The sequence below is a fragment of the Trachemys scripta genome, chromosome 3 (genome assembly GCF_013100865.1).
Source record: "Trachemys scripta elegans isolate TJP31775 chromosome 3, CAS_Tse_1.0, whole genome shotgun sequence".
Taxonomy (NCBI): domain Eukaryota; kingdom Metazoa; phylum Chordata; order Testudines; family Emydidae; genus Trachemys; species Trachemys scripta.
Window position 1 is genome coordinate 93,820,311 of NC_048300.1, and position 14,487 is coordinate 93,834,797.

The 14,487-nt window shown below is 41.3% G+C and overlaps 1 protein-coding gene across 1 annotated transcript in view; it reads right to left on the minus strand.

Annotated features, from left to right (window-relative positions):
- Positions 1-14,487, minus strand: part of PLEKHG1 (pleckstrin homology and RhoGEF domain containing G1) — a 222,575-nt gene that overhangs the window by 153,841 nt on the left and 54,247 nt on the right. Inside the window, exon 2 of the mRNA XM_034765428.1 lies at positions 1,736-1,810. Within this exon, the coding sequence (XP_034621319.1) occupies positions 1,736-1,784 (49 nt within the window). The 5' untranslated portion in view covers positions 1,785-1,810. The remainder of the gene's footprint in view (positions 1-1,735; positions 1,811-14,487) is intronic.

Consider the following 14,487-nt stretch of genomic DNA (forward strand, 5'->3'; position numbering starts at 1 on the left):
TACAAACAAGCCCCATTTACTAGAATATTGGCCCACACTGAAGTGGGTGAATTAAAATGCATTATAGTAACAAAAAATAACATTATCTTTCACAGAAGTAGTTTTCTTCCAAACTTGCACACAAACTTTTCACTTGTTTCTATATTCAAGTGCTAGTTTATCCCAGTTCTTCTCTGGGAAGCAAAGGATTAGTGAATGACTAACACCTGCATACACAATTTGTAAATGTATTCACAATTCAGAAACTGTAATCTAATATTTCCACATGGAATTTAAGGTAATTTTACGTCATAAAAACCCACTCATGCTTTACTAATGATACTACACAGACAACCATAAATATGTTTTTGTAATTTGCTTTAAGAAATACAACCAAGGTATGCAAAAATAATCTGCTCCAAATAAAATTTCTAACAGAAGAAGAATACAAACATCAATTCTAAGTGTACTTAAATAATCACAACACTTTTACTGCACAAGATATATTATTCATAGGCTAGGCACATAAAAATATCTGTAGGTTTGTCCTGAAAGCAGTCATTTGAATGGTTTAGTATAAAGTTGCATGTGTCTCAATCTTGCATTTAGAATGCCCTTAGCAATGCCTAAGGAACCACACTGTAAATTAAACAACAAGAACTTAAACAGGCTCTTTGTAGATAAACACATCTAGTTTTCAAAGGAAAAGGAATTATTTGTCTGCTGTTATTTATAAAATGTTACATGATATCTTTCAAAAGTCAAAGTGACAACTGAGGTCTAGATATCACTGGCTCAGTGTCAAAAAAGATACTTTATAAATATTTAAAAAAATCTCAATTCTAAGCTATATATTTCTTTTTAAAAAATCAATATGGAGAGTAGGATAAAGCAACCTGAATTGAAAATTACCTTCATAACAAATTATTTAAAAAAAACTGAGGGAATACAGTAATTATGAAAGCAAGGATAAGTGTGCTACAGATCACAGAGACAGGCACAAGCTTTGCAAGCTACCACCACAAAGCTCTGTCAAATTACCTCAATGCTGATCTGGAAAGCCCTTTTATTTCTAGTCCTGGGACTATTCTAAGAGGAGACCACTCAACATACAAGACTATGTGATATATTTGCAACGACAAATTATCACTACGAACCACATTCAAAGTTTTTAAATGCATCTAAAAAAAAAATCAGTGGCTTGATTTTCAGAGAAGCTGAGCATTTGAAGTTCAATGGGAACTACACAAGTTCAGCTCCTGTGAAAATTTAGACCACTTATTTAAGTGCCTAAATACAGATCTGGGTGGCTAACTTAAGTCTCCCACATTTGAAAACATTAGTCTTAGGCAATAGGAGTATTCCCGTTATTCTTACTGCAGAAGACTAGTCACCCTCTCCAAAAGGTGAAAAATTATTAGGTCATTGGACAGCTCTAAATCTTTTCAAATATTATGCATTTAATTACCATCAAGAAATAAAGATTATAGAAAAAAGGCTATTCACAAATAAGTGAAAAATAATCAATATTGAACAAATTTGTCTTGAGGAGTAAATGTGTTGAATTAGGCATAAATATAGGAAAGCTTTCCTAGTTCTCTTATAAGTCATATCTTTGAAAAGCCAATTCTCTCTCTCTCTCTCTCTCTTTAAATTTTTTAAAAGTTTTTCACAGGCTGAAGTCACAAAAGGTTTGAAAGTTTCTTGCCTACAATATTTAGTCAGAGAAAATGAGAATACTAATGAGAATACTAACCTTCATTCCTGGGGATGGTTTCTGAACCCCCTGGTGTTTTATCTGGCATCTCAGCTGAGACCAGCTTAATGAAACCTGAGGGACAAAGAAAGGAAAAGTATTCTAAAGCAAAGCCAGTACATTCCAGCTGAAGGACACCTTTCCTTCCACAGGTTAGGGATACAATTTCAGCCTAGATCACTCTCACACTGCAAAAAAGAATGCCATTCATTTCAACAAGTGTTGTTCAACAGGATAATATGAATCTCAGATTAATAAATGTGCTTATAAACACAGTTGGATGTAGCAATGAACCTGACAGATATGTGCAATAACTTTAGAGGATCAAGGCAAAGTAGAAATGGTTTTGGATGTTTGTTTGGTTTTTGTCTCAGTGTCCTAATTTTTTTTTTAAGTGAATTCTCAATCAAAAGCCTCTGTAGCAACCATTCAATAGAAGGGCTATTCATAGCCACATGTTAGCCAAAGTAGTAACAAAATTGTTACTCTGAGGGTAACGTCAAAGTAGATGTCTTAAGCTTTTTTAAAAAAAAAAAACAACAATGTTTTTACTTAAGTCTGAAAAATAGTATTTGCTTATTTAAAATCTCTCTTTATTGTGGTTAGTGATCTCAGTCTTAAAACAGAATCATAGAATTTAGAGAGAAAAGATCTTTTAGGTCACTCCTCTCCCTGCCACTGCAGGGCCTGTTGTGATAATTATGACATTTACCCTCAACTATTAAAAGTACATCTCTACCCCGATATAACGCGACCTGATATAACATGAATTCAGATATAACGCGGTAAAGCAGGTCTCCGGGGGGGCAGGGCTGCGCACACCGGCGGATCAAAGCAAGTTCGATGTAACGCGGTAAGATTTTTGGCTCCTGAGGACAGCGTTATATCGGGGTAGAGGTGTATATGAAAGTTCACAAGAAGTCACAATAACCTATAGCAACAAGTGGGAAATGGTGCAAAAGAAAGACAAACTGAATTAGTCCAAACAAAAAAAGCGTAATGATATAACTTAAGGGCTGCGTTAAGATCATGCTCAGTAAACACGTAAAATGCAGAACTAGAAATCAGTGAACGAAAATTGGTGTGTTGGAAAGATGGTAGACAAAATAATGAGGGGATAGGCTACTCCACTAGGGTGACCAGATGTCCCCATTTTATAGGGACAGTCCCGATATTTGGGGTTTTGTCTTATATAGGCACCTATTACCCCCAACCCTGCCCCGATTTTTCGCACTTGCTATCTGGTCACCCTATACTCCACCCACCATTCCTTTTGTGGGTCCTTAAAGAGAGAGACTTTGGAGAGGAAGATTGGCTACTGGAGCACGCTTCACCATCATGACTGCCACCCCCACCATTTCCCTGGATAATGGGCGTTTATCATTTTGATCCTGAGACACATCATGACCAGATTAGGCCAGAAAAAGGGACCCAGGTGACATCACCACCTCTACCAGCTCCAGCTGAATCCCAAACCACCACCTGGGATCAAACAGGATCAGACTTTAACAGCAGCAGCAACAGCTGAAGCCAATCTCAGTTAACTTCTTCTCTCTTCCCGCAAATGACAGTTACCACCATCTAATAGACTGTTAAACAAGTGAGTTTTTCCTTCTAAAACCTCTCTCTAGCTAAATGGAAAGGGAACAAGGGATGATGTTAAAATGAAAGCCTTATTCAATACTTTATATTTCATATGCTTTGACGGTTTTCCTTGTCTTTAATAAAAGGTTAAAAGGATTTTTAATGAGGTGTTCACCATGGTATTAAGCAGGCCCCAGCCCTTGTTTAATGCTGGACATTTTCTGGATTATGTTAACACCTTTGGGGAACAGGACCTTCATAACAGTACACAGTATTTATTAGTGTATTGTCCAGCCTATTTCTGGGTGTTTCCCTTCAACAGGGCTTTTAATAACTTCCCTTGGGAGAATATTCCACAGCCTAATGGAACCAACTGTCAGGAGGTATTTTCTGAAATTCATCCTGACTTTCCCCTCTCAGTGGCATCCCACTACTCCTGGCCTGTTTGCACCAGCCTTATACTTTGACTTTCCTCTGGTTTAAACCCTTCAAACATTTGTAGATCACCACCACCCATTCCCAGTCACACCCTATATCTTATATCATCTCTTAGCAATACCATACACATTTATTTCTTTCAACCTTTCTTCAACAGTCATTTCATCCAGTTTATGAGTGTCTAACAAGATTGATTTAAAATCAGTCTAAGTGATTTAAAATATCCATTTTAATCATGATTTAAAAATCAGCAAGCAGTAAACCTTGCTTTAAAAATAATTGATTTTAATCTTGATTTGCATGTGTACTTTTGTTTGTTTGTTTATTTCCCTAAAGAAAGAGGTTGATTCTCATTGGTTAGTAACCTTTAAAACATGTTGATTTCACAATTAAGTATGGTCTTTACACTATAGTTTGTACTTCTTTTGCTAACCAGGAGGATACACTATGTCTATCTACATTTCTTTAAGCAATTGCACAGTTAAAATTTATTCAGATTCTTAATTTTTACATTTTTATTATGTTATAAAATGGCAAATGATGCATTTCTTATTTACTATAGTTTTTTGCTGTTTTTTTTTTTACCTTTGGCAAGGTGCATTTGGATGGATATTGGAATTCACACAAAACGCACAAAAACAGCATTTTAAAAATGTTTTTTTTTTTCATTAGTTAAATAAGGCTACCTTAAATACTCGGTATACATTTTTTTTTCTTAAGTTTATCAATACATGTTTGTATTTAAAACTAACTGATTTATTAAACAAAGAAAGTATTATCTGTAGTTAAGAAACAATCAGTTCAATTCACTATCATATCCTTCAAGATTTTAGAACTGGTAAGCGTCATTCTCTCATGTCTAGTTTTTATTTATAGATTGGAAAACAAAAACAAGCCTTCCTGCTTTTTCAACTCCCAATCTGTTTCTCAACTTGAATGAACTTCACAGTAAGATTTTGCCACTGGTTTATGCTAAAGAATCATCTTTTGTATTGGCTTATAACTTGTGTGCGTCAAATATTTTTCAAGTTCTACCTTTAAACCTCTGCAAATTTTAACATTTTCCCATTACTGGTTAAAAATACATTCCTTATTATTAGTTAAGCTCTGACAGCAGGTGTACGAAACAGAGCGGAAGACAGCTCTCTGCCCCAAGGAACTTGCATTCCAACCTGAGAAACAGAGAGAACTCATTGGGGAATGGAACATGTCTGGTGATGGTTTATGAAGTGCAATGCAGTGTATGGCACTAGACATTTTTATATTAAGTAATAGCAGCCCAGTTTATGCCATTAGAAGCTTAAAAGGCATACAAAAAAAAATTCGCTCAACTTTTCTGTCCATAACATCTTCCTCACACAAGGGAGTTGGTTTACTGGTATGGATATGCCCTGGAATTCAGAGAATGGTCTACAAGGTCACCAAATACAGCATTTTGGAAGACTTCTGCATCTTAACTTTGGTAAGGTGACTTAGGGAATAGAGTGTGTGTTAATCAAATAAGGAGCTTCAGATCTTTTAAAACCATTATGCCCATATCTGATACATAGGGTTTGTTCAAATCCATATTGCCAGCCCTAGAACAAAAATAAATATTTCAGCACTGACCTTTATCAAATGATCTTTATATATAAAATGCAACAATACAATGTATTTCTGATTTCTCAGGCATATTTATACCAGACATGGCTGTCTAGTGCTATGGATGCATTCACAATTTTAAAAATACATGCAAAGCTTAGAAATGATAGGCATGGTCTTACAAGTTTCAGGGTGGAATTCAACATAAGAATATAGGAGACAAATCCTACACTGTCTTTACACAGGCAAAATTCCCATTGACTTCAGAGACAGTTTTGCCTGAGTAAGATCTGCAAGATTTGGTACCTAGCAGGTAAATTTCACCCACAAATAATTAGACTACTACTTATTATGAAGTAGTTGATTATAATTTCTGAATTCCCACCACCCTGCATTCACTGATAATGAGTTTATACAGGAGTTGAAAATTACCATCCATGTGGCTAAATGGTTGTACAACCTCCTACACCATTTAAACAAGCATGGTCTTGACACATGATTTAAGAAAAGTTCTCTAGAAATCCTTTTAAAAATTCAAATTTATAATAAAATAGAAACACAAGTTGTAGCCACTTTCCAGCAGAGATTAATTTTTCATCTCCATCTGCTTTTCAAACAGATTACTAGAAATGAATTACATATGCTTATCATCATGAAACAGTTGGCTGGAATAAATACACAGACACTAATTCTACTGTCTTGGCAAGCTCAGTGCCATCACTTTGGATTCAATGATGCATATTGTTTGTGAATATTTAACTAGTATACAAGTCAAATGCTCTTTATTCAGTAAGGCCTATAGGTACTAATCAATTACCTTATATGTTTGACTGAAAGAATTAAATACTGCATTTACTTATGTTGTTATAGCACCCCTTTTAGAATTCCAGAGAACTGTTTCTATAACCTCTAGGTTTTTTAAAAAACAGGTTTCATATTACAAATGCAGACTTCTACTAGGGCTACCATATGTCCGGATTTCCCCGGACATGTCCGGCTTTTCGGTCTATAAATAGCCGTCCGGGGGGGATTTTTAAAATCTAAAAACATCCGGGATTTCCCCCCGGTCGGCCATTTATAGATAGAAAAGCGGCGGCCAAGCACCACTGGGCAGCCAAAGCCCCTTCCTGGCTCCCCACATCCCCTGCAGCCTTACCACACCGTCCGGCCCTGCAGCTGTCTTCCCCCTCCTCCCATCCCCTGAACGCTCCGCCCCCTGCTCCTCCCCCTCCCCTGCTTCCCGCGAATCAGATCTTCGCGGGAAGTCTGAAAAGAAGCAGGGGCAGGCGGGAGGCAGCAGCAGGTAAGCTGGGGCGGGGGGGGGGCGCGCGAGGAGGAGAGCTCCGGGGGGGCGCGGCCCTGGCCGAGTGGCGCCCGGCTGCCCCAGCACCCCTGGCCCGGACCCGGCCCGGCTCGGGCCCCAGCAGCGCCGGCCCGGACCCAGCCCGGCTCAGGCCCTAGCACCCCCGGCCCGGCCCCAAGCCCCGCAACCCCGGCTCTTTAAAGCTGGCCCTGGTCAGGGGACAGGGAGGGGGGGGTTGGATAGGTCGGGGGCTGTCAGGGGGGCAAGGGTGTGGAGAGGGGTCGAGGCAGGCAGGTAGCAGAGGGGGTTGGATGGGTCAGGAGTTCTGGGGGTCCTGTCGGGGGCAGGGAGCAGTTGGATAGGGCATGGGAGTCCCCGGGGGTCTGTCTGGGGGCAGGGGTGTGAATATGGGGTGGGAGTGTGGATAAGGGTCAGGGCAGTCAGGGGACAGGTAGGATCGTAGGGCGTTCTCAGGAGGGGGCAGTCAGGGGACAAGAAGCAGGGGGGCTTAGATAAGCGGTTGGGTCCTAGGGGGCAGTTAGTGGCAGGGGTCCCAGGAGGAGGCAGTCAGGGAACAAGGAGCAGGGGGGTTGGGGGTTCTGGGGGGGGCAATCAGGGGGTGGGAAGTGGGAGGGAGTGGATGGGGGTGGGGCAGGGGCGGGGCTGAAGTGGATGGGGGTGGGGCGGGGCTAGAGCGGGGCTCCTCCCCCCCAGTGTCCTCTTTTTCGCCTGTAGAAATATGGTAACCCTAAAGACTTCTACAAACTTTTTAAAAATAAAGAATAAAACATGGATAATCGGTGTGTCTTCATTTTGAGCATCATGGCATTAACAAACATTTAAGTGGTATTAATCACTAAAATACCAGTGACCATTTAATGAAATAAAATTCCTAATTTCCTGCACAAATCTACGGTTTTTTTTAAGGGGAACTTTTTACTGAGGCTAAATAGAAGCAAGAAAATATTTACACATAAAACTATTTTGTTGGCCACTCATTTTTTGTCTTTCCTCTGCTGCTGCTGCTTTTTTTAAGTATAAATTCAAACCACTTCTTCACATTATAGATCATCATTCCCTTCTGCTTCATCTTAAACCTTGCCTTTGTGACACCCCAATCTGTTACCAGAGAACATTACATTTAAAATGAGACACCTGCCAATTTTCACATCTTAGAACTCTAATGACATGCATGTCTCCATCTCTTCACTGAGCATGCCCTATTGTTTGCTGCACAAAAAACAAACAAGATTCAAACTGGCATTTGAATGACCTTGACATTTTTCATAATGGAGTTCTAAATTGAAAGCAGAGTTATTCAATTACCCCACACAAGACATTGTGTTTACTGAATCGATTCGTACTTTCAACAGCTTTAATGGCTGTCTGTTAGAAGAACTCACTTGGATAATCCAAATGAATTTCAACACCATCATTCCATTGATGGATTTTCACTACTTACCAATTTACTGTATGTAAATATAATACAGCGCTGCTGAAGTCTGTGATTTGCTACAACGTTCAAATTGTTATTCACCTATATAAATATGCAATAAGTTTAAAAGACCCATTTGCTCTAGAAAAAGAAATTTCCAAAACATTGCTTAGAAATACTTGTTCACGGTTTCATAAAACCAGTAAACCTAATCAAATGTACTACTGATAATCCGAGATTTTTCTACACTGACAATTTAAAGAAGTTTACCACCATTACGCTAGCACTAGCGCAGTTCCCCCAGCATTAGCAACAGCGGCAGCATCAGTTTACACCTGTCCTTAAGCTTTCTACCCCCGTGTGGTCTTAGGGTGACCAGATGTCCCAATTTTATAGGGACAGTTCCAATATTTGGGGCTTTTTCTTATATAGGCGCCTATTACTCCCCACCCCCTGTCCCGATTTTTCACATTTGCTATCTGGTCACCCTAGTGTTGTCTAGATCTATTCTGAGCAGCAACGACCAGGACTAAGTGAAGGCTACAATTTTAAATTATACTTAAAATGCAGGAATCCAGTTTGATGATTAAGGAAGGCAATTTTTTCCTTCCAACTCGCATCATCAAGTTGTCAAGATAACAGCTTCCGCTTTGCTGGATATTTAGGTAAACAGAATTCAGAAATCAGTTTTTTAGTTTTGTGTTTTTGATTAGAGGAATGGCAAGGCTGGGGGAAGAAGGAGAGATGTGCAACAGCAAGACTTACTTTCAAGTTAGAAACTGAGGCCTTGATCCCGAATTCTGTATTGTACAGACAGATGGATCTCGATGGGACTTTTCTTGTGAGTAAATACATAATACTTACATACATAAGCACTTGCAGGATAGGACTTTAATATAAGTATAGTAAAAACATGATCAATACACAGCCTGAACTTTGAAATAAACGTTTTCCAAGGAAAGAAGACACAGTGCTCCAACTAACACAATTTTTTGAGTCTTATGATACATGATGTCTTACGTCATGCTAACATCATCACCATTTTCAAAGAAGGAGTCACGGCTGACTGTGGCAACTCTTGAGGCATTGCCCTCCTCTCCATTGCTGGGAAGATTCTTGCTTGAATCTATCTGAATCGCCTGCTCCCTCCTGCAGAGGAAGTACTGCCAGAGTCCATTTGGCTTCATACCATCACGAGCCACCACTGACATGACTTTTGCAGCCAGGCAGATCCAGAAAAAAAAGTCAAACGCACCATCAGGAGCTGTATATGGCCTTTTTCGATCTGACCAAAGCCTTCGACTTTTGTCAACCATGAGGCTCTGTGGAAAATCAGGTCAAAGTTTGGCTGCCCAAGCAAATTTATCACCATTGTAAGACTCCTCCATGACCAGATGACTGCCTCCATCCTGTGCAGTGGTTCTACCTCTGAGCCCTTTGTCATCCGAACTGGCATAAAACAAGGTCGTGTACTGGCACCCACCCTTTTCTCCATGTTCTTAGCAGCTATGAAAACACTAACCCATGACTATCTACCACAGGGCATTAGCATCCAATATCGGACTGATGGCAACCTCTTCAACCTCTCTCATCTCCATGCCAGAACTAAAGTAATATCAGCAACAATAACCAAATTCCAGTACACTGATGATTGTGCTGTAGTTGCACACTCAAAGGAGGATCTACAAACAGCCCTTAATTGTTCCTCTGCGGCTTATAAAAGCCTAGCGCTAACTCTGAACATCGGCAAAACAAAAGTTCTCAACCAGCCAGCCCCCGGTCAATCATCAGACCCAGCAAGGAAGATCTACATTGACAAAGAAGAACTTTGCCTATCTTGACAGCCATCTCTAACAGAGGGCAGACATGGATGTCGAGATTCCACACAGAATTCGCTGTGCCAGACTCGCCTTTGGCAGACTGTCTCATTGGGTGTTCAGCAAATCTCAGCATCAGAACACACACTCGACTTTTAGTTTATAAAGCGGTGGTAATCCAAACTCTCCTCTACAGAGAAGAGACTTGGGTAACCTATAGAAAACCCGTTAGAAACCTGGAATGCCAGCACCAGCACTTTCCGCAGAAGATCTTCAACATAAAGTGGGAGGATTCCCACTGTATCCCCAACTCACCAAAGAAGAAAGGAAACAGGGAGGCCAAACGAAATGCTTTAAAGACACTCTGAAGATAAACATCAAGAGAGGTGGCATAGACACCACATGCTGGGACACAGTAGCCCATGATAGGGATAACTGGCAAAGACTTTCAGAGAGAGAAAGTCCACTTTTGAGGAAAATTGCCTTGCCCTGGTCACAGAAAAATGCAAGAAAGGAAAGACAACAGTCACACAGCAATCATGACCCAAACCTGACTTCCAACACCACCTGCAATGTCTGCCAAAGAGCCGAGCCTGTGACTCAAGGATTGGACTCCTCAGTCATCAAAGGACCCATAAAAAATAATACCTGTGAAAGATCATCCTTGACCTCAAGGGATCACCAACAACATGTCGTCTTACTCAAAACCACAGCTCCTGGAAGGAAGGGACTATGCAAGAATCTCAGCTTTCATTTAAGAAATAATGTAAGTTTCTAAACCTCATAGTTGCAGAAAAAAGCTTGAAAGTGTTGAAAGTTGAAAGACTAAAAGAACCCCAAATTTATTATTATTCATAATGATTGTTAAGCCAGTCTCATGTTTGTTTGTTGCTTGAAAGGGAATGTTAACATGAATTTTGATCATTTGGGGTTGGCCATACCAATAGCAGTTGGATATAAAACCTACTTATCAAATTAAGGGAGAGATCCTTTCCTTTTGCAATGGCCATAAGTAGTGCTGGGGTTATATTCTTGTAGATGATAGATAGATAAGAGATAGAAGAATGCAACCCTGCTTACCTTCTAATCAAAATAAATCAATGTATACAACAATCCTACTGTGAACTTCTGGGTTACAAACAGTTGCAAGTTCAAGCATACAAGGGACCTTATGAAAAATAATCTTACAGGACACTTTTGAATGTTTTTATTTGAGCTGCAATTATTGACAAAGCCATTATTATTCCTGTCCTTTGTGGCTTCAACTATTAGGCCACATGACACTTACAATTCCAAAGTTACAGTATTTGTGATTCTAATTACTGTTTTTTGCAGGAACATTGAAAAGTGCTACATAAGAGCTCTTTATTATTAGTACCCAGTTAGGAAGCTTGAAATTCAATATGCATTTATCCATGATATTATGAATAAATACAACTATACTGTTTATGTTTCTCAGGTAAAGTAAGCAAAGCTCTAACAGTAACCAAAAGCATGCAGATCTGCGGCCATGCATTTTTACATGCCATTAGCAGCCAGGGCCACCCAAATGGGCCCAGTGGGAGGTCTCCGAGCAAAAATTTCTTGAACTTTCTAATGGTAGATCAGTTTTCCTCTCAAAACCAAGAACTGCTGCAAATACCTCAGAAGTTACAGAAAAAGCAAAAAAGAAGTTAACTTTAATATTACAAAAATGAAGTGCTCCAAAAAACAGAGCAAAAATGATAGATTTTCCATTCATTGCAACGTTCAAAATAATGCACAGTGAATAGCATATCAGTGATTAAATGGTGTTTAAAAAGGAACACAACAAATGCAATTCATTTGTATTACATAAGGAAACAGCACAATGAGTAAACTCTCCTAAAGTGTAGCCTTAATAAAAGCAGCAATCACTAATTGTACTCCAAAAAGGGTCAGCAGTTTGAAATAACACCTCCCAGAGTTTGGATTCTTATTTGAACTAAACAAATGAGTAAAAAAAAAAAAAAAAAAAAAAAAAAAAAAAAAAAAAAAAAAAAAAACCACACACACACCCCCATACCCCGACCCACATAAGTTTCACCGACAAAAGCACCCGTGTGCACAGCGCTATGTCGGCGGGAGATGCTCTCCCACCAACATAGCTACCACCACTCATTGGGGGTGGTTTAGTTTTTTTTTTGTTTGTTTTTTTTTTTTTTTGAGAGAGAGAGAGAGAGAGAATGAATGCGTGCGCAAGCATGAGCAACTACCCGGGAGACCTTGCAGTGGCACTACTGCAGGTCTGTAGTGTAGACATAGCCTAATTCTTGAGATACAAGCAAAACATCTCCCTGGAGGCACCACCAGCAACAATAGGGTTACCATATCTAGCAAATAAAAAAAGAGGACCCCCCATGGGCCCTGGCCCTGCCCATTTCCCCAGCCCCGCCCCAACTCCACCCCCTCCTCCCTCCCACTCCCAGCCATGCAGAAAGGGCTGCCCGAGCGCTACCGGCTTCACAGTTTGCCAGGCAGCCCCCAGACCCTGCGCCCCCGGCCAGCGCTTCCCCAGCACAGCTGGAGCCCGGGAGGGGAAGTGCCCAACCGGGGGGCGCAGGGTCTGGAGGCTGCCCGGCAAACCGTGAAGCCGGTAGCGCTTGGGCTTCGGGCAGCCCCCTTGCCTCCAGACCCTGCGCCCCCAGCCAGGCACTTCCCCTCCCGGGCTCCGGCGGCGCAGGGTCCGGAGGTATGGGGGCTGCCCAAAGCCCATAGCGCTCGGCTCTTAAACAGAGCCGAAGAGTCAGGGAGGAGCAGAGCTGCCGCGGCTGGAGGCTCTGCTCCTCCCCTGACTCTTCGGCTCTGTTTAAGAGCCGAGCTGCCCCAGCGCTACCGGCTTCGGGCAACCCCCATGCCTCCGGACCCTGCGCCGCCGAAGCCCGGGAGGGGAAGTGCCCGGCTGGCGGCTGGGGTCCGGAGGCAAGGGGGCTGCCTGAAGCCCATAGCGCGCGGGCAGCTCGGCTCTTAAACAGAGCCAAAGAGTCAGGGGAGGAGCAGAGCCGCCATTTTCCTGGACATGTTTGGCTTTTTGGCAATTCCCCCCGGACGGGGGTTTGAGTGCCGAAAAGCCAAACATGTCCGGGAAAAAGAGGATGTATGGTAACCCTAAGCAACAACTGCATGGGTAGGCCCCAGTTCAGGAAAGCATCCCTATTCAAGGCAGCACATAATCATGTGCTTAACTCGAATCAGACTTCAGCACTTGCTTAAAGTTAATCACGTGCTTAAGTGCTTTCCTGAATCATGGATAATAGTCTTTATTATGTATAGATCAAATACTTTCTATCAAAAGGCTGAGATATCCTTTTGCACTGCCAGGGGTGAAATCCTATCTCCACAAGTTTTACCACTCACTTCAAGGGGATCAGGATTTCACCCTAGGACTTTAGATATCATGTTCCCTCCCAATCTTCTGGATCTACATTCCATACTAACACTGAGTGCTGGTCCATTGACCCTCTGCCTTTCTCCTTGGTGTCACGGATTCTACATAAGCCACACTGTCACTGGTTGGGTCACTGACCACCCTCAGACAAAACATCTCCACCATGCTGTCATTATGGTAATAAGTATACAAAAATAAAGGTAATAAACAAGAACTTTCTTTAAAATCAAGCCCATCCTTAAACACATTGAAAACCCAGAAAAATTCTAAATAAAGGCAAGAGGGGATAAAAGAATAGAAATCATGAAAATGCAGAGTTAAGAATGTTCAAAGGCCTTAATTCTTTTCCTGTGATTCCAGCAGCTTAAGACCCCTCTTAGAGTTCTTGTCTACAATAAATATTAAGTTGGTGATATCTTCACCTTGGAAGTTCCGTATAGAGTACACAGCACAGCACAATGGCTCCATTCATTTCTGTCCAGCAGAAACCAGAGAGAGTGTTGATGAGTAACTGCTTTTCTTCCCGATGATCCTGCAGAGTCCCACAGAGGTCTGTGCTATCTTCCCTGCATATCATAATATACAAAAGACCACTTGAAAGTTAAAGCAAGATGCCATGAATTCCACTGTCAGCACCACACTGACAGCACTCAGTTCTATATCTTTTCCCCATAGTTGCAATCAATATCACTACTATTAAGATGTCACAACACCTACGAGAGACCAGTTCCTGAGTAAAGAGCAGCTGGCTTCAACTCAATCCAGGCAAGATCTACGTTATGTTGGTGTGAAGGGGAGCACTTTGAGGAGCTAGCAGAGATGCTGTCCTCCTTATCAAATGAAGGCATGCACCACCACCACCACCACACCACCCTATTTCCATCAAAATGGTGCAAAGCCTCAGGATACTATATGAACAATCACTGAACCTAACAGTTCAAGTAGCACCAGTGACAAAACACACACCACCTGCCCTCTCCTGCTTTCTAGGAAACTTCAGCCTTTCCTCCCAAATGAAGGCCTGGTCACAGTGTTCCATGCGTTGTTCACCTCTGGACTGAATTATTGTCTAATCTGAAAACAATGCAAAAATTCCAGTTTGTGCAGCATGTGGGTGTCTGCTTTCTCCATGAGTTAGCCAATGTGCTCATAACAGTCTACCAATCCACTTCCAGTGCCAGCTCAAGG